General features: G+C 48.0%; 1 protein-coding gene and 1 long non-coding RNA gene across 9 annotated transcripts in view; one reads left to right on the top strand and one right to left on the bottom strand.

Moving 5' to 3' along the window:
• Nucleotides 1-4,852, top strand: part of KBTBD2 (kelch repeat and BTB domain containing 2) — a 26,692-nt gene extending 21,840 nt beyond the window's left edge. For all 8 annotated transcript variants that reach the window (XM_089315488.1, XM_008261622.5, XM_008261621.5 and 5 more), the window contains one exon: nucleotides 2,127-4,852. In XM_089315488.1, coding sequence (XP_089171614.1) covers nucleotides 2,127-3,662 — 1,536 coding nt within the window. In that variant the 3' untranslated portion in view covers nucleotides 3,663-4,852. The remainder of the gene's footprint in view (nucleotides 1-2,126) is intronic.
• Nucleotides 1-20,747, bottom strand: part of LOC103349442 (uncharacterized) — a 21,021-nt gene extending 274 nt beyond the window's left edge. The window contains exons 1-4 of the long non-coding RNA XR_517612.5: nucleotides 20,464-20,747; nucleotides 8,800-8,911; nucleotides 5,463-5,599; nucleotides 1,975-3,282 (exon numbers count right to left, since the gene is read on the bottom strand). This is a non-coding gene — a long non-coding RNA (uncharacterized LOC103349442). The remainder of the gene's footprint in view (nucleotides 1-1,974; nucleotides 3,283-5,462; nucleotides 5,600-8,799; nucleotides 8,912-20,463) is intronic.

Below are 20,747 nucleotides of genomic sequence, written 5' to 3'. Positions count from 1 at the left end.
GTGGATAGTGAGAGAGAGAGAGACAGAGAGAAAGGTCTTCCTTTGCCATTGGTTCACCCTCCAATGGCCGCTGCGGCCGGCACACTGTGGCTGGCGCACCGCGCTGATCCGATGGCAGGAGCCAGGTACTTATCCTGGTCTCCCATGGGGTGCAGGGCCCAAGTACTTGGGCCATCCTCCACTGCACTCCCTGGCCACAGCAGAGAGCTGGCCTGAAAGAGGGGCAACCGGGACAGAATCCGGCGCCCCGACCGGGACTAGAACCTGGTGTGCCGGCGCCGCAAGGCGGAGGATTAGCCTAGTGAGCCGCGGCGCCGGCCTAACTTTTTATATTCTTTTTAAAGATTTTATTTATTTGACAGGTAGAGTTATAGGCAGTGAGAGAGACAGACAGAGAGAAAGGTCTTCCTTCCGTTGGTTCACTCTCCAAATTGGCTGCCACGGCCGGCGCTGGGCCGGTCAGAAGCCAGGAGCCAGGTGCTTCTTCCCGGTCTCCCAGGCGGGTGCAGGAGCCCAAGCACTTGGGCCATCTTCTACTGCTATCCCAGGCCACAGCAGAGAGCTGGACCAGAAGAGGGGCAGCCAGGACTTAGAACAGCGCTCATATGGCATGCTGGCGCTGCAGGTGTAGGATTAACCTAGTGCGCCATGGCGCCGGCCCCTCAAAAGAAACTTTTAAAAAAGATTTGAGAGGCTGGTGCTGTGGTGCAGTGGATTAAGCTCCCGTCTCCCGTGCCGGCATCCCCTCCGGGTAATGGTTCAACACCCAGCTACTCCACTTCCAATCCAGCTTCCTGTTTATGTACCTGGGAAGAAAGTGGAGGATGGCCCAAGTGCTTGGGCCCCTACACCCACGTGAGAGACCAGAAAGAAGTTCTTGGCTTCTGTCTTGGCCAGATCTGGCCTTAGTCCAGTCGGTGTGGCTATCTGGGGAGTAAACAAGCAGGTGGGAGATGCTGTCTCTCCTTCTCTCTCTGTAACTCTTTAAAATAAATCAAAAGTCTTGAAATTTTTTTTTTTTAACTTGAAAGGCAGAATGACAGATGTATCTTCCACCTACTGGCTTACTCCCCAAATGGCCACAACATCTGGGCCAGGCTAAAGCCATCCTGATCTCCCACGTAGGTAGCAGGGACTTGAGAGTCTGCTTTTCCAGGCACAGCAGCAGGAATCCAGATCAGAAGTGGAGAAGCTGAGACTCTTAAATAGCTGGCTTAACCTACTCTGCCACAATGTCTGCTACAGAAACTTATTTTTTAATTGCATTTCCCCTGAACTTTGTGAAATTCTCTTGTATGTATCTAAAAAGGACAACTATAGTAATAGGGATCTGCTTCCTATACCTATATCTTCTGTAAACTTAAATTTGTTGTGTTGGCATTTGGCATAGCAGTTAAGATGCTATGGATTTAGGGGCTGGTTCTTTGGTGTCGCGGCTGGCATCTAGTATGGGTGCTGATTTGAGTCCCAGCTGCTACACTTCTGATCCAGCTCTCTGCTATGGCCTAGGAAAGCAGTGGAGATGGCCCAAGTGCTTGGTCTCCTGCACCCATGTGGGAGACCTGGAAGAAACTCCAGGCTCCTGGCTTCAGGTCGGCCCAGCTCTAGCTGTTGTGGCCGTTTGGGGAGTGAACCTGTGGATGAAAAGACCACCCTCAACCCCCACTGCCTCTGTAACTGCCTTTCAAATAATCTTTTTAAAAAATGCTATGTATTTGACACTTGGTGTCAGCTCCTAACTCCTCTTTCCTGCTGATGCAAAATCTCGACAACCATTAGTAATGTGAATGATTGTGTTCCTGCCACCCTTGTGGAGACCTGGATTGTGGGAATTGGGGTGTGAAGCAGCAGATAGGAGCGAGTGCATGTTCCTACCCTTGCTTGCTCACTCATTTGCTGTCTCTCAACTGGGTAATTTTTTTAAAAAACTAATAACTACCAGAATTAAAAGGAAGAACTGAATTGAATTCTCACCTCCTATCTTCGGCTTGACCCAGATCCTGCTGGTTGTAGGCATTTGGGAAGTGAACAATAGACGGGAGCATGTGCTCACAAATGCTCTTTCATTTCTCAATCAAAAATACTCTGTCCTGCCCTTATCAACCTTTTCCCTCTTCTTGTTTCAGGTGGAAGATGTGTTGCAACGTTGTCGAGAGTATTTAATTAAAAAAATAAATGCCGAGAATTGTGTGCGATTGTTAAGTTTTGCTGATCTCTTCAGTTGTGAGGAATTAAAACAGAGTGCGAAAAGAATGGTGGAGCATAAGTTCACTGCTGTGTATCACCAGGAAGCGTTCATGCAGCTATCACATGACCTACTGATAGACATCCTCAGTAGTGACAATTTAAATGTAGAAAAGGAAGAAACAGTTCGAGAAGCTGCTATGCTGTGGCTGGAATACAACACAGAATCACGATCCCAGTATTTGTCTTCAGTTCTTAGCCAAATCAGAATTGATGCACTTTCAGAAGTAACACAGAGAGCTTGGTTTCAAGGTTTGCCACCCAATGATAAGTCTGTGGTGGTTCAAGGTCTTTATAAGTCCATGCCGAAGTTTTTCAAACCAAGACTTGGGATGACTAAAGAGGAGATGATGATTTTCATTGAAGCATCTTCAGAAAATCCTTGTAGTCTTTACTCTTCTGTCTGTTACAGCCCCCAGGCAGAAAAAGTTTACAAGCTGTGTAGCCCGCCAGCTGATTTGCATAAGGTTGGGACTGTCGTAACTCCTGATAATGACATCTACATAGCAGGAGGTCAAGTTCCTCTTAAAAATACAAAAACGAATCATAGTAAAACAAGTAAACTTCAGACTGCCTTCAGAACTGTGAATTGCTTTTATTGGTTTGACGCACAGCAAAATACCTGGTTTCCAAAGACGCCAATGCTTTTTGTCCGCATAAAACCATCTTTGGTTTGTTGTGAAGGCTACATCTATGCAATTGGAGGAGATAGTGTAGGTGGAGAACTTAATCGGAGGACCGTAGAAAGATATGACACTGAGAAGGATGAGTGGACCATGGTAAGCCCTTTGCCTTGTGCATGGCAGTGGAGTGCCGCTGTTGTGGTTCATGATTGCATTTATGTGATGACACTGAACCTCATGTACTGTTATTTTCCAAGGTCTGATTCGTGGGTAGAAATGGCCATGAGACAGACTAGCAGGTCCTTTGCTTCAGCTGCAGCTTTTGGTGATAAAATTTTCTATATTGGAGGATTGCATATTGCTACTAATTCTGGCATCAGACTCCCTTCTGGCACTGTAGATGGGTCTTCAGTAACTGTGGAAATATATGATGTGAATAAAAATGAGTGGAAAATGGCAGCCAACATCCCTGCTAAGAGGTACTCTGACCCCTGTGTTAGAGCTGTTGTGATCTCAAATTCTCTGTGTGTGTTTATGCGGGAAACACACTTAAATGAGCGAGCTAAGTATGTCACCTACCAGTATGATGTAGAACTTGACCGGTGGTCTCTGCGACAACATATATCTGAACGTGTACTGTGGGACTTGGGCAGAGATTTTCGATGCACTGTGGGGAAGCTTTACCCGTCCTGCCTTGAAGAATCTCCATGGAAACCACCAACCTATCTCTTCTCGCCAGATGGGACAGAGGAATTTGAACTGGATGGAGAAATGGTTGCACTGCCACCTGTATAGTTGGAGTTCAGGGAGTGCACGTCTGATTTATGTGCTTTGTCATTTGTTTGCTAAATGAGAGGCTATGAAAGGACTAAATATGAGTACATAAAAATCTATCTTTGATAAATTTTATTTTTATGCCCTACTTAATATTTGCATCAGTATAATATATATCAGTGAGTCTTACAGAAAGATATGCTTCCATAATATGAAATAGGTTATTCAGTAATTGAGAAACTTTCACGTGTATCATGAGAGCATAAGAATCTGGATTATCTAACATTGTTAGCCCTGTGTATGTACAGTTCAAAAAGTTCACTTATAAAATAGTTTCTTGTTCTTAGTGTGGTATATCACAAATTGTGCTGAGGTTATTTTAGTATGTGTATTTCATTCCTGTGCTTCTTTTCTGAAGTCTTGGATTACAGTTTTTCCAGTGTAATTAATTCAGCTGCACTTAACACTAACGTCCATGTTGGTATAGAGTTGTTGTCTAAATCCTGTCTATGGTTGAGGAAGATCTTCCATAGTTTTATGGTATTACACAGGGAACGCTATGACTGCAGGATCAGTCTTACTATCCTATTAGGTGCATGTATTCTCTTTCCACTAACTTATACTTGTCTATCTAGAATACAGGTTGTCCAGTCCACTGGTCATATACCAGGTTTGGACTTACATTGCTGGGTTTGCAATAAGAATTGCTAGCCCCTCATTGTGCGGGTCTGTGTGGAGCTTTAATCAGTAAATGTCTCCACTCTGTATTACATTAACATTGGCTCATGCATATAACTACCTGCTGCTGATGTAGTTCTCCATCTTAAAGATTTATAGTGGGTTTACCAGGTCATTACATCTTAATTTAATAACAAGCATTACTGTAGAGTGATTGTGTACAGGTTATCTGTTAGCTGTCAGGTTTTTTTTTTTTTTTTTTTTTTTTTTTTACCTGTTGTGTGTGTGTGTTGTGGGGGTAGGATTAGGAAGGTGAACTGTTCAGGAATTTTCTGCACAAGCTGTGCAGAAGAGCAGGTAACTCGCACTGCTCTGGCATTAATCCCAGGAACCACTAGCAGTAGTGGGGCGCCGCCAATTTAACATGAGCACAGGTGCTTCATGACAAACATTACTAGCATGTTCAACTGCATAATGTTCTGGCACTGTATTTTGAATGACATTAATTTATTAAATAAATTGTATATATTCAACATCTGTTTTAGTTTTGATTTTATTGGGTCAGCCTCACTAGTTGCAGGTGGTTTCTTAAGAATTTTCTTTGAGGTATCTATATAGATACATATGTCTGCATATATATGGTAGCATTCGCCCTTATTTATAGTTTCATTTTTCTGCGGTTTCTTACCCACAATCAACAGGGGTCTGAAAAATATGAAAATGGTAAATTCCAAAACTAAACAATTCATAAGTTTTATATTGCACAGTACTCTGAGTAACATGATGTCTCTCCTTGTCCTGAATCCTCCCTTTGTCCAGCACGCCATGCTGCAGAGGCCTGATGCTGCCCGAAAGTTACTTACTGGCCACCTTGCTTATGAGATGGCATTTTGCAGTAGCTGCAGACAACCATATCCACCTTTCATAGTATTGTTGATCTCTTGATCTGTTACTGTGCCTCATTTACAAGCTTTATCATAGATAAACGTGTAGGAAAAAACAAATATAAAGGTTTGTACATTCAGTGGTTTCAGGAACCTACTGGGGGTTCTTAGAACACACCTCATGCAGACAGGAGTATAGGCTTCTCTTAATTCAGTGGCTTTCAGCCCTGGTAGCAAACTAGAAATCCCTTTGTTGTACCTTTGAAAAGCTTGATCCCTGAACCTCATCCAAAACAGGCCATGGACACCAGCTGTGGTGGGTGGATTCAGCCCTCTCTCTGAAGCACTGCAGGTTGTTCTCTGGTGCATCCCCACATGAGTACCGTTGGTTTAGACCTTAAATATGAGAAAGATTGATTTTCAGTTATTAGCATCCCTAAAGCATGTCATTGATCATCTTTACATTTTATTTTTTTCTAACTTAAACTTTTTTTCTAGCAAGCTCACATCTGCTGGTTTACTCCCCAAATGTCCATCACAGCTGGGCTGAGGCCAAAGGCAGAAGCCAACAACCCAACCTCTTGAGCTATCACCATTATTCCTAGGACCCACATTATCAGGAAGCTGAAGTCAAGAGCCAGAGCCAGGTAGTGAATTCAGGCACTCTGATGTTGGACAGGGACTTTTTAACTAATCTTTACAACTAGACCAAACACCACCTCCCGTGTTTAAAGACAAACTCTGCACTGTCTACTGAATGAAGTCAGTTTTCTTAGCACATTTAAGGCCCTCTACTATTGTGCTTAAAATGACAACCTTATCTTACTGTTTTCCCATAAGGCTTAACTTACATTCAGGCTTCTTGCCATATTTTTTAATGCTACTCAGAATAATGTTCACATCCCAACTCCACCTGTGACTTTTTCTGTTGTTCAATATCTTTTAAGTAAAAAAAAAAAAAAAAAAACTTTTTTTTTTGTTTTTGTTTTTTTTTTTTGTTTGTTTTTTGACAGAGTGGACAGTGAGAGAGAGAGACAGAGAGAAAGGTCTTCCTTTGCCGTTGGTTCACCCTCCAATGGCCGCTGCGGCCGGCGCACCGCGCTGATCCGATGGCAGGAGCCAGGAGCCAGGTGCTTTTCCTGGTCTCCCATGGGGTGCAGGGCCCAAGTACCTGGGCCATCCTCCACTGCACTCCCTGGCCACAGCAGAGGGCTGGCCTGGAAGAGGGGCAACCGGGACAGAATCCGGCGCCCCAACCGGGACTAGAACCTGGTGTGCTGGCGCCGCTAGGCGGAGGATTAGCCTAGTGAGCCGCGGCGCCAGCCTTTTTTTTTTTTTTTTTTTTAAGATTTATTTGAAAGAGAGCAGTAGAGAGAGGTCTTCCATCTGTTGGTTCACTCCCCAATTGACCACAATGGCTGGAGCTGCACTGATCTGAGGCCAGGAGCTTCTTCCAGGTCTCCCACATGGGTGCGGGGGCCCAAGGATTTGGACCATTTTCTACCCCAGGCCATAGCAGAGAGCTGGATCGAAGTGGGGCAGCCAGGATTAGAACTGACGCCCATATGGGTTGCTGGTGCTTCAGGCCAGGGCTTTAACCTGTTGTGCCACAGCGCTGGTCCCAAGTCAAACGTTTCTGATTATCACCTCTTATATGTGTTAAAAAGTCCCTTGTCAACATCCTTAGTACCTTTTACCATAATGTTGTTACCTGGTCAGGTGTTCATGTTGGTCTTAATGTACTTAAAAAATGATCAATGTTTTTGATCATTTTTGCTGTTGCTAATTTGTAACTGACAACTTGAACATTAAATGAATTTGCTTGTCATCTCTCTCAACTTGGACTGCTGAGCATTGCTACAGAAAATCACATAATGGCACAGGTTGGCGCCTTGCTGTACTTTCTAGGTATTGTCCTCTGCTAGGTCCATCCTAACAGTTTGAAATTCCAGTCTCATTAAATCTTCACCCTCCCCACCCCTCTCCCTCCATAAGCAGATTGCTTCTGTTTCACAGGACAAACAACTATCCCTCACCAGATCTGCTTGCATCCGCCATTACTGCTGCTTGTAACCGTTGAAGGAATACAAATGTTAAGGGTCTGTATTAAAAATTTCACCCTTTCCAGCCTTTTTATTTTTTTAAAGATTTATTTATTTTACTTGAAAGAGTTACACAGAGAAGAGGCCGAGAGAGCGAGCTTCCATCCACTGGTTCACTCCCCAATTGGCTGCAATGGCCAGAGCTGTGCTGATCAGGAGCCAGGAGCTTCTTCCAGGTCTCCCAGGTGGGTGCAGGGGCCCAAGGACTTGGGCCATCTTCTACTGCTTTCCCAGGCCATAGCAGAGAGCTGGATAGAAAGTAGAGCAGCAGGGACTCAAACCGGTGCCCATATGGGATGCTGGCACTGCAGGCGGTAGCTTTACCCACTGTGCCACAGCGCCGGCCCCCCCAGCCTTTTCAGAAATGCTCTAAGGGCCGGCCCTGCGGCTCAATAGGCTAATCCTCCGCCTAGTGGCACCGGCACACCAGGTTCTAGTCCCGGTCGGGGCACCGGATTCTGTCCCGGTTGCTCCTCTTCCAGGCCAGCTCTCTGCTGTGGCTCGGGAGTGCAGTGGAGGATGGCGCAAGTACTTGGGCCCTGCACCCCATGGGAGACCAGGATAAGCACCTGGCTCCTGGCTTCAGATCGGCGCGGTGCGCCGTCCGCGGCGGCCATTGGAGGGTGAACCAACAGCAAAGGAAGACCTTTCTCTCTCTCTGTCCACTCTGCCTGTCAAAAAAAACAAAACAAAACAAAACAAAAAAACAAAAAAAAACAACTCTAAGATTCTACTGGCTCCCAAAGGTTATGGCATAGCAGGTAAAACTTCCGCCTGCATCCTATATGGGTGCCAGTTCTTCAAGACCCTGCTGCTCTACTTCCTATCCAGCTTCTTGCTAATGTCCTGGGAAAGCAGTGGAAGATGGCCTAAGTATTTGGGCTCTTGCCACCCACATGGGAGACCTAGATGAAACTCCTGCATTTGGCCATCTAAAGAGTACAGTTTTGCAAACACCATTTGAACATTTCCATGACCCCAACACCCATTCCTTAGGCACTCAGCCTTCATTTCACCCCACATGTTCTTTGCTAAGTTCTCTGCTCATACTTCTTCCTTATTGTAAGCAGTTAACGTTTTCATGCTGTGCTTACAATGTTTGTTACTCTTGGAATAAAACCCCAGGCTCTTGTCTGATTTACAAGGCTTTTAGAATTTGTTTGCTTTTCTGGCCTAACTTGCTTCCCCTACCTCTTCACATACCGCCGCATTGAATGTTTTAGTTACTTTAATGAGCTATATCTTTCACATAGTTTTTTTCTTGCTTTAGATATTCTTGTCCTTTGGTTAATCGCTAGACAACCATACATTCTAATTTATGCCTGCCTTTCAGTCTCAAAAGTGTCCCTTTCTGGATGGTAAGTTATTTGGTGACAGTGTTACATCAGTTTATGCTTATGGTCACTTCCTCCAGGGGCCTTTTTAAAGCTTTAGAAAATTATTTTTACTATCTTGGATTCCCTTTATTTAGATTGCAGATGCACCCCGTATTACCTTTTGATTGTCTTCATGAGTGCTGTGAAGACATGGGCTTGGTTCTGTCCTATAATGCATCCCCAACACTGCATGATGTCCGGCACATTGTAGGCACGCAACTGAACAAAACCTGTAAGTCACAAAGGGGATATAACTAGCAGTAGCATCATCACTCAGACCACTAACTTGAAATTGTGGTTAGTACTGAAAGGTCTGACAGGATGAAGGGCTCATCAAATAACATCAAATGAGTTAGAATTTAAAAACCAAACTTCTCAACATATAAAAAGCTCATAACCTAGTAGGATTTATCCCAGGAATGAAAAGTTGGTTTAACATTTGAAATTATACAATGTAACATACTAATAAAGCCATATGATGACAGAAAAATTACTTGATAAAATCCAAGACCTGTTTATGATAAAACTCATGAAGTTAGAAAAGGAAACTTCCTCAACCCTATAAAGAACATTTAGGCATATTACCTGAAGATTCTGCATCATAGTGAATGATTAGAAACTTAACCTTAAGATCATGAACTAGAAGAGAATATCAGCTTTTGCCACTTAAATTCAAAATTGGGTTGGAACGCTTAGCCAGAGCAGTAAGGGAAGAAAAAGTCACATAGCTTAGAAGGAACTACTAGAACTTAAGACGTAGCAAGGTCACAAGATAACAAGATCAATATATAAAAGTGAAAAGCAGTATTATGCACTATCAACCATAGTAACTGACTTTTTTTTTTTTTTTTTTTTTTTTTTTGACAGGCAGAGTGGACAGTGAGAGAGAGAGAGAAAGGTCTTTCTTTGCCGTTGGTTCACCCTCCAATGGCCGCCGTGGCCAGCGCGCTGCGGCCGGCACACCGCGCTGATCCGATGGCAGGAGCCAGGAGCCAGGTGCTTTTCCTGGTCTCCCATGGGGTGCAGGGCCCAAGCACCTGGGCCATCCTCCACTGCACTCCTTGGCCACAGCAGAGAGCTGGCCTGGAAGAGGGGCAACCGGGACAGAATCCGGCGCCCCAACCGGGACTAGAACCCGGTGTGCTGGCGCCGCTAGGCGGAGGATTAGCCTAGTGAGCCGCGGCGCCGGCCGTAACAATGACATTTTAAAAAGCTTACTAGGAACCAGGGCTGTGGCATAGTGGGTGAAGCTGCCACCTGATTCACAGGCATTCCATGTGGGCACCAGTTCAAGTCCCGGCTGCTCCACTTCCAATCCAGCTGCTTGCTAATGTGCCTGGGTAAGCAGAGGAGGATGGCCAAAGTATTTGGGCCCCTGCTCCCATGTGGGAGACCCAGACGAAGCTCCTCTTCAGGCTTCCTGGCTTCGGATCGGCCCAGCTGTCACAGCCATTTTGGGAATGAACCAGCGGATGGAAGCTCTTTCTGTCTCTCCCCTCTCTGGAATTCTTTCAAATAAATGTTTTTAATTTTTTTTTTTAAGATTTATTTATTTGAAAGAGTTACAGAGAGGTCAAGACAGAGAGGTCTTCCATCCGCTGGTTCAATCCCCAGATGGCCGCAATGGCTGGAGCTGTTCTGATCAGAAGCCAGGAGCTTCTTCCGGGTCTCCCACGTGGGTGCAAGGGCCCAAGGACTTGGGCCATCTTCTACTGCTTTCCCAGGCCATAGCAGGGAGTTGGATCGGAAGTGGAGCAGCCAGGTCTTGAACCAGCGCCCATATGGGATGCCAGTGCTTCAGGCCAGGGTGTTAACCCGCTATGCCACAGCCCCCACCCCCCAGTATTTTTAAAATGTATTCACAGGGGCTGTGTTTGGCAGTGGATAAAGCTGCTGCTTGAGATGCCAGCATCCCATATTGGAGTGCCTGGTTCAAGTACTGGCTACTCTATTTCCTGTCCAGCTCCCCGTTAATGAGCCTGGAAAGCAGCAGATAATGGCGTTTGCATTCCTGTTACCTACATGGAAGACCTTGATGGTGTTCTCACCTCATAGCTCTGGTCTGCCCCAGACTTGGCTGTTGCAGCCATTTGGGGAGTGGACCAGTGATGATCTTTTCTGTCTCCATGTCACTTTGTCTTTCAAATAAGTAAAAAATCTTTCTTAAAAAATGTATTCATGAGGCTGTTATTCCTTATAATACTATTTGCAGTAGCAAGAAGAACTGTAATGGGGCCACTGTTGTGGCGCAGTTCACTCCCCAAATGGCTGCAGCAGCCAGTATTGAGCCAGGCTAAAGCCAAGAGGACTCAGGAACTCCATCTGGGTCCCCAGGTGGGTGGCAGGGACCCAAGCAGCTGGACCATCTGCTGTCTTCCCAGCCACATTAGCAGGAAGCTGGATTGCAAGCAGAGCAGGCATTTCAAAATGGGATGCCAGCGTTGTAAGTGCTGGCTTAACCGTCACAACTCCAGCCCCAAATAAACATCTTAATTCCATTTTCCATGAACTTTTGAAGTCCTCTTGTAGAGGAGGATAAGTAAGACCCTGTGGTCTGGGGCTGGCATTGTGGTGTAGCAGGTTCAGCTACAGGATACCAGTTTGCATGCTGGATGCTCCACTTCCAATCCAGCTCCCTGCTGATGGCCTGGGAAGACAGCAGAAAATGACTCAAGGGCTTGGGCCTCTGCCACCCATGTGGGAGACCTAGAAGAAGCTCCTGGCTTCCGTCTGGCCCAGCTGGCTGTTGCAGCTATTTGGGGAGTGAACCAGTGGATGGAAGATCTCTGTCTCCCCCTTTCTGTAACTCTGCCTTTCAAATAAAATAAATATTAAAAATAAGAAATCCTGTGGTCCTGAACTTGCATGGCAATTTAAAAAAATTATTTATTTGAAAGAGTTACAGAGAGAGAGGGAGAGACAGAAAGAAATCTACTGGTTCATTCCCCAAATGGCTGGGGCTGGGCGAGGCCAAAGCCAGGAGCCAGGAGCTCCCAAGCACTCGGGCCAGGTGCAATAGCAGGGAGCCAGATCAGAAGTGGAGCAATCTGGACTCCAACCTGTGGAGTCTCAGCTGCTTAACCCACTGCACCACAACCCTGGCCCCAAGTGTAGCATGTTTGTGTATGAAGTCATAATATATATTTATCTTAAAACATACTTCTACTGAAGAGGCCTAGAAACCATCAAGAAGTCTATGGGATTGCACTTTCTTGCCCCTGGATAACAGTCTTACAGAGAGATAGGAGAGACAGAGAGAGCATGCTTCCACCTGCTGATTCATTCCCCAAGTGGCTGCAATGGCTAGGGCTGGACCAGACTGAAGCGAGGAGCTTTTTCTGGTCTCCCACATGAATGTAGGGGCCCAAGGATTCGAGCGATCTTCCACTGCTTTCTCAGGCACATTAGCAGGGAGCTGGATCAGAACTGGAGCAGCCAGGACTTGAACCGACACCCACATGGATGCTGGTGTCACAGGTGGCGGCTTTACCTGCTACACCACAACGCTGGCCCTTGGATAACAGTCTTGAGATAGGATTTCCCACCAAAGTAACCAAGAATTCCAGATGTGGGGACAAGAAATGCACAAAGGAGCCTAGAATCAATCTTACATCAGACGTAGACATCAAGGAAGCTGTCAGACTCTGAGTCATGTCAAAAGACTTGGGAAGTTAAGTCACCAGCGAGAACCATTGGTGAGAGGCAAGCATTTGGCACAGTGGTTCAGATGCCGCTTGGAGAAGCCTGCATCCTGTATCAGGGGCTGGATTTGAGTCCCACCTCCCTACTCATGCACATCCTCGAAGGCAGCAGATGACGATTCAAGTAGCTGAGTCTCCGTCACCCATGTGGGAGAGCCAGATGGAGCTCTGGGTTCCTGATTTCAGCCTGGCTCAGCCCTTGCTGTTGGAGGCATTTCAGGAATGAAACAGTAGATAGGAGATTCATTTTTCAAATTTTTTTTTTTTGACAGCCAGAGTTAGAGAGAGAGACGGAGAGAAAGGTCTTCCTTCTGTTGGCTCACCCCCCAAATGGCCGCTATGACTGGCATGCTTCGCCAATCCGAAGCCAGGAGCCAGGTGCTTCCTCCTGGTCTCCCTTGTGGGTGCAGGGCCCAAGGACTTGGGCCATCCTCCACTGCCTTCCCGGGTCACAGCAGAGAGCTGGACTGGATGAGGAGCAACCGGGACTAGAACCCAGAGTGCTGGCGCCACAGGCGGAGGATTAGCCTAGTGAGCTGCGGCGCCAGCTCAAATAAATTTTTTTTTTTTTTTTTTTGACAGGCAGAGTGGAAAGTGAGAGAGAGAGAGACAAAGTTCTTCCTTTGCTGTTGGTTCACCCTCCATTGGCCGCCGCGGCCGGCACACTGCGGCCGGTGCACTGCGCTGATCTGAAGCCAGGAGCCAGGTGCTTCTCCTGGTCTCCCATGCGGGTGCAGGGCCCAAGCACTTGGGCCATCTTCCACTGCACTCCCTGGCCACAGCAGAGAGCTGGCCTGGAAGAGGGGCAACCAGGACAGAATCCGGCGCCCCGACCAGGACTAGAACCCAGTGTGTCGGCACCACAAGGCGGAGGATTAGCCTAGTGAGCCGCAGCGCCGGCCAAATAAATTTTTAAAAGACCCAGTAGCCAAAGAGAAGATAATAACAGTAACTCCACTGGTTTGGAATATATAAAATATGTTTGATCCTCGAGTTCATGTTTAATTTTTCTTTACTTATTTATTGAAGAGACAGAGAAAGAGGGGGAGAGCTCCCATTTGCTGATTAATTACCCAAATGTCAGGAACTGCCGGGGCTAGGGGAGGCCAAAATCGGCAGCTGGGAATTCAGGCCAGTCTCCCACGTGTTGGCCAGACGCTAATTACTGCAGCTAACACTTGCCATTAGGAACTGGAGTCAGGAGACAGATTCAGGTATTGAACCAAGTCTTGAGATCATTTTTACACTTGATCTTAGCCAAAAGGCCAAGAAGCGATTGAGATCATTTTTAAATCCACAAATACCCTCATGAGAGGATAGTGAGCCAACCCACTTTAAAAAAAAAAAAAAAAAAAAACAAAAAACTATTGGAAAGGTAGAGTGAGAGCGAGTGCTTGCATTCACTGGTTCACTCCCCAGATGGACACAATGACCAGGGGGCTGAGTGAGACCAAAGCTAGAAGCCTGGAACTCCATCCATGTGTCCCCATGCGTGGCAGGGGCCCAAGAGTTTGGGCCATCTTCTGCAGCTCTCCCAGGTCTATTCGGAGGGAGCTGGGTTGGAAGAGGAGCAGTGGGACTTAAACCACCACCCCAGTGGGATATGAACATCCTAGATGGCAGCTTAACCTGCTATGCCACAATGAGGGCCCCTCAACCCACTTTTAAAGCTACTAAATAATTTCTTCCTGTTTTTTAAATACAAACTGAATCACAAGATAACAAAATGACGCAGGGTTTTTTCTTGACATCCTAATCCAGCTAATAAAGAGATTATCCTTATTTCTCATTCCATGAGGCTGTACGCATCAATGCCTATTAACATATAAAATTATATATTTAATATAATTATATATTTAATATAAGTATATGCCTACTATAATATAAAAAAAGACAAGTGACACTTGTCAGAATTTCACATTATCTACAGTGTAATCTTGCCTCCCTCATGGGAATCAACTCTGTACCTGATCAAACCTCTACACCTATCTACCAATTTATGAAACTAAGACATCAGAAGAACATGTTAAATTATGCTAAGTGGATATAACAGCAAAATCCAGATTTCTGAAACTGTACAAGTGACTTTATCTTCAATAAAATAGAAAAACAAAGGAATGAAAGGGAAAACTATAGAGACTGAAATGAGTTATCAACCAATGGTAGTGCATACATTTTATTTTGGCCATAATTTAAATGAATAAATGAAAACTATGACTCCACGTAAAACTTGTAGGCAGATGTTCGGAGTAGCATTTGTCTTATCCATATGATAGAATATCATTCAGCCTCTAAAAGGAATGATGTATTAATGTGTGCTACAACATGGACCAACCTTGAAAACAAGAAGTCTAGGCCGGTGCTGTGGCTCACTAGGCTAATCCTCTGCCTTGTGGTGCCAGCACACCAGGTTCTAGTCCCGGTCGGGGTACCGGATTCTGTCCCAGTTGCCCCTCTTCCAGGCCAGCTCTCTGCTGTGGCCAGGGAGTGCAGTGGAGGATGGCCCAAGTGCTTGGGCCCTGCACCCCATGGGAGACCAGGGTAAGTACCTGGCTCCTGCCATCGGATCAGCGCGGTGCGCTGGCCTCGTGCCGGCCGCGGCGGCCATTGGAGGGTGAACCAACGGCAAAGGAAGACCTTTCTCTCTGTCTCTCTCACTGTCCACTCTGCCTGTCAAAATAAAAAAAAAAAAAAAAAAAAAAGAAAAGAAAAGAAGTCAGAGGGCCAGTACTGTGGCATTGGTTTCCATCCTGGCTGCTCCACTTCTGATCTGGCTCCATACTGGTTCACCTGGGAAAGCGGTAGAAAATGGCCCAAGTGCTTGGTCCCTGCACCCACGTGGGAGACCTAGAAGAAGCTCCTGGCTCCTGGCTTTGGATCGGCCCAGCTGTGGCCTTTGCAGCCAGCTGGGGAGTGAACCAGCAGATGGAAGACCTCTCTGTCTCTGTCTCTCCCTCTCTGTAACTCTGCCTTTCAAACAAATAAAATTAAAAAAAAAAAAAAAGCACCAAACGTATGATTCCATTTATTTGAAATATCCAGAATGGGCAAATAACATAGGAATAGGAAGGATATTAAGTGGTTTGCCAGAGGTTGAGGGGATGTGGGAAATGAATGCTAATGGGTACAGAATTTCTTTTTTCAGTGTTGGAATTACAACAGTGGTGATGGTCATGTGGAATCAAATATATTTATTTATTTATCTTTTAAAGTTTCACAGAGTCAGAAGCAGAGAGGGGTCCTCCATCTGCTGGTTCATTCCCCAGATAGCCACAATGGCCAGAGCTATGCCGATCCTAAGTCAGGAGCCAGAAGCTTCTTCTGGGTCCCCCACATGGGATGCAGGGCCCCAAGGACTTGGGCCATCTTCTACTGCTTTCCCAGGCCATAGCAGAGAGCTGGATCGGAAGTGGAGCAGCCAGGATTCGAACTGGCACCCATATGTGCCATATGCTGTGCCACAGCACTGGCCCCAAATCTATTTATTTTCAAAAACTGACATTATTTATTTGAAAGAGTTATAGAGAGAGAAGGGGAGAGGAGAGATCTTCCATTTGCTGGTTCACTCCCCAGTTAGCCACAACAGCCAAGGCTGGACCATGCCAAAGCCAGGAGCTTCATCCATGTCTCCTGTGTTAATGCAGGGGCCCAAATACTTGGGCCATCCTCTGCTGTTTTCCCAGGCAAATTTGCAGGGAGCTGGATTGGAAGTGAAGCAGCTGGGACTTCAACCAGCGCCCACGTGGGATGCCACTGCTGCAGAGGGCAGATTAACCTGGTATGCCACAGGCCAGTCCTGATCACCTGCTCTTGAGGGAGCCAGATGTCATATCTTAAGTAGCCCTTCCATGTGTCAAGGAACCAGGGCCTTCCGGGCCCAGTGTTAACTTGCCCGGCACGCGAATGGATGGCCTTGCAAGTGGCTTTGCTAGCCTCAGTCAAGTCCAGACTGCAGCTTCCAGACAGCACCTCACACGCAGCCTACTCAGAGACCCTGAGCCTGAACACCACTGCTCGCCTCCCGACCCACAGAACCTGAGATCATAAATGGTATCGTTTTAAACTACTAAGATTCAGGCTCATTTATTATGTAGCCATAGACAGCTAAGCAGAGATGCAGAATCTAGGGGAAAGGTTGATGATAAACAGGATCCTTCGTGATCTTACTGTCTCCCCATTGACTGGGGATCATTAACAAAGGAGAAAAAAATACCCAGGAACTCCACGGTGATGACAGCAAGCAGCATCCCGGAGCAGGAATCAGCATGGGGCAGACATGCACGTGAACCCTGAGACACACAATGTGAGCCATTCGGTGCTGTCTTGAGTCTAATCACAAGGAAACATCAGACAAACCCAAATGAGGAACAGCCCGTTAGAGAAGAAGGAAGCCATTCTTCCGAAGATCTAGGTCATAAAAGATAAAGACGGTGAGAGTGCTCCCCAGGGGCTGGTACCTGACCTAAAACCACGTTCTGTGCTGGAGGGAACAGAAACGCTGTGAAGACATTACTGGGTCACTCCACAGAATTGGGACGTAAACAGTGGAGTAGACAAAACAGCTGAATCTAATGCTGCACTTGCTGACTGTGCCTGGGGTAGAAGAAAGATCCTTCTTCTTAGGAACCGTTCCATCAAGCATGTACAGGTACAGGATCACGGCGTACGTAACACATTCCCAAGTGATTTAGAGTACAAGTGTGTGGAGGGGGAGAGGAGGAGGCAGAGAACTAACGAACAAGGCAAGTGGGGGATAAACTATAAACGACAGTGAACCTGAGTGAAGGGTAATGGCTACTCTTTTTTCCTATTTTTTGAAAAGATTTATTTGAAAGGTAGAGCGTGAGAGAGAGATAGAGGGAGGGGGAAGGGGAGAGGGAGAGGGAGGGAGAGGGGGGGAGGGAGGGAGGGAGGGAGGGAGAATCTTTCATCCACTGGTCCCTTCTCCAAGCAGCGGCAACAGCCAGGGCTGGGCCAGGATGCAACCAGGAGCCAGGACCTCCATCAGGGCCTCCCACAAGAGTGGCAGGAGCCCAGACACTCAGGCCGCCACCCAGTGCCTTTTCAGGTGCATTATCAGGAAGCTGGATTGGAAGCAGCATAGTCGAGACTTGCACCAGCACTCAGATATGGGCTACGAGGCCTGCAGGCCACAGCTTAACCACTGCACCACCACACCTGGCCCTGGCCATAGCACACGTTATTCACTCGTCTGCCGTCTCTTGATGGATACCAGTTGCTCTCACCTCTTGGCTGTTTTGAAAAATGCTGCTATGAACATGGTGTACACATATCTCTGCAAGATTCTGCTTTCAATTTCAACTGATTTTTTTTTTTTTGCATTTGTTGAAGAAAGTTGCATTGTCATTTTATTTCCTGCTGAGATTTAGTTTTTTAATTGGCTATTAAGGGGACCATGATAACACTCTATTTTTTTTTATTTATTTATTTATTTTTTTTTGACAGGCAGAGTGGACAATGAGAGAGAGAGACAGAGAGAAAGGTCTTCCTTTGCCGTTGGTTCACCCTCCAATGGCCGCCGCGGCCGGCGCGCTGCGGCCGGTGCACCGCGCTGATCCGATGGCAGGAGCCAGGAGCCAGGTGCTTTTCCTGGTCTCCCATGGGGTGCAGGGCCCAAGCACCTGGGCCATCCTCCACTGCACTCCCTGGCCACAGCAGAGGGCTGGCCTGGAAGAGGGGCAACCGGGACAGAATCCGGCGCCCCGACCGGGACTAGAACCCGGTGTGCCGGCGCCGCTAGGCGGAGGATTAGCCTATTGAGCCGCGGCGCCGGCCCATGATAACACTCTAATTGATAAGACACGAATACAGCTAAGCTTCCGTGCTACCCACGTGGCCGTCCTCTGTTGCAGGGAGTCGAGACGAGAAACGCTGCTTTAGATTGCGGATGCTGGGCAAGCACAGGAAGAATGGATAGGGTTTGGTCAAGTTCACGGGAAAGGGCATAGGAGCCCGGATTCGCCTCTGGAACGAGGCCTCCCCTTTGGAGACAGAGCTTTCTCTGTCCAGTGAGCCCGCTCTCGCTGCTGCCCAGCTCCTCCACACGCGCCAGAGCCAGAGCTCCTAGCCTCCTTGCTAGAGGCTTATGTAATTCTGCAGATCCCCGCCGCGGGGCTCTTCCTGCCTGGACAGTACTGTCTGGAGCTGCTCCATTTCCAGATGAGAGCTGTTTGTTCTGGATCAGACTTGATGTGGTCGGCTGAATTCTCCGGGGCACGGCGAGTTTTGCTTACCCTTGGCCTACTTTCTGTGCTTCTCCATTTCCTTTCACAGCTCACCAAGTGCTTGGTGAGACAGACGTGCTGGAAAGGAGGGTTTTCTCCTTAGCTGTCTCTGCTGTTCAGTCATCCCAGTGTGTCGGCTTTGAAAGCCGTAACCACAGCGCGGCAGTGCAAAGGAATGCGATGTTTATGTCACGATAGTCATCCAGTGCCTGCCGTGTGCCAGGCTCCCTCTCCTCACAGCTCTTTTTTTTTTTTTTTAGGATTTATTTATTTGAAAGTCGGAGTTATATACAGAGAGGCGGGGGAGGGGGTCTTCCATCCGCTGGTTCACTCCCCAGTCAGCCGCAACGGCAGGAGCTGAGCCGATCCGAAGCCAGGAGCCAGGAGCTTCTTCCAGGTCTCCCACGCGGGTGCAGGGGCCCAAGGACTTGGGCCAGCTTCCACTGCCTTCCCAGGGTACAGCAGAGAGCTGGATCGGAAGTGGGGCAGCCAGGACGTGAACTAGCACCCATAGGGGATGCTGGCACTGCAGGCGGTGGCTTCACCTGCTACGCCACAGTGCTGGTGCCATATGGCTCATTTCAAAACCAGGAAGTTACCCCAGAGCTGTAGTGAATGCCATGGAGAAATTCGAGGGTGCTTCATAAAGTTCCTGGACAGGTGAGTGTTTGCTAGGGCAGCTAGGATGCCTCTGGGACACCTACATCCCAGGCTGGAGTGTGTGGTTTGAGTCTGGCTCCTCTCCTGATTCCAGCTTCCTGACAGTGCTCATCCTGGGAGGCAGCAGGTGGTGGCCCAAGTAACTGGGTCCCTGCTGCCCAGGAGGGAGGTGTGGATTGAGTTCTAATCTTCTGGTTTTTCCAGTTAAAAATGGAGCAAAAAAATTCTGATATTCATGCTTAGAAGTGGTAGTCTTCAAAAGGTTCATGAAGAATGCCTATTGTGGAAAAACTACAACTAGATGCCCGGATGTTTTTGTAGTAAAACAGACTTAGCCTTTCATTCTGTTTTTCTGAGAACTCTTGGCAGTGCCCTCGGCCTCAGAGCCCAGCAGCGTAGGACAGCACAGGCCTTGCTGAAAAGGCCCAGAGGCCCCTGGCTTGGACCCCATCCTCTCCCCAACCCCAATGGCAACCACTGGAAAGCAGAAGAAAACCACCCTAATGCATCAGCTCACTCGTCCACATTCTCACAGCGACGTGAGAGAGACCCACACAGACGACCCAGGAAGGAGACAGAGACACCAGCAAGGCTGTTCCCGGGGCGCCGGGCTGCTTTCTGCAGTCTCCTGTCTCCCGACACTCGGTCCCATGTCGCTTGTTCCCAATTTCTCACGAGCAGGAACGATGGCATGGCAGAGAACTCGAGGCACACAGCTTCTTGTGTTCTCCTGGTGGGTTATTTCCTTAATAGCAAGTGGAGTTTAGGCTTTGGAGCGAGACACTCTCCCTCAAGGCCATGTCCGCAGGGCCATGCGAACATCGCTGCCCTACTCACCGTTCTCCTAGGATGGGAGGGGAAAGACCCAGGGTGCGAGGAGGACCCACTTCCTGTGGGATAGGGCTTGGAGCAAAGTGCTTCTCATCTACCAAAGACCCTGGAAACGCAGGTGCATCACCTTTATTTGATCCAGGACAGAGGCACAGAGAGGTCTTCACCGTAACTTGCCCAAGCACACAACAACGCAGGACTGTTCTGCCTTCACCTTTTGGGGTTTTCGATGTCCAGAGAGCCTCCTCCAGGAAGCCAGGGAAGTGGAGGCAGGCTGAGGCTGCGCGTGGCTTCCTCTCTTTCCGCAGCCCTGGCCTTGCACCCCGCCGCCTCCCCTCTGCTTACCAGGCTCCGCAGCTCAGCTCCTCCTGCCGCAGCAGGCCCGGCGGGCGGCAGCGCCTGGCTTCGGCCTCCCTGCGGCCCCTCTGTTGTCGCTCCGGCCCCCGCCTTCCCGCCTCTGCCCTGCACAGGCCACCATTCGCGTACGCACACAGCGGCCTCCCCACGCCCGCTGCCTGCTGCCCGCTGCGCAGTGCCTGCAGCCCTGGCGCTCCCGCGTTTTCGGGACGGCCCCTGGCTGGAGCCGGGGCAGGGCTGGCCTCCCGGGAGAAGGGGAGCTGGGAAAGAGC

The sequence above is a fragment of the Oryctolagus cuniculus genome, chromosome 16 (genome assembly GCF_051225735.1).
Source record: "Oryctolagus cuniculus isolate XC-2025 breed Fujian yellow rabbit chromosome 16, ASM5122573v1, whole genome shotgun sequence".
Lineage (NCBI taxonomy): Eukaryota > Metazoa > Chordata > Mammalia > Lagomorpha > Leporidae > Oryctolagus > Oryctolagus cuniculus.
This window is presented reverse-complemented; position numbering and strand designations above follow the sequence as displayed.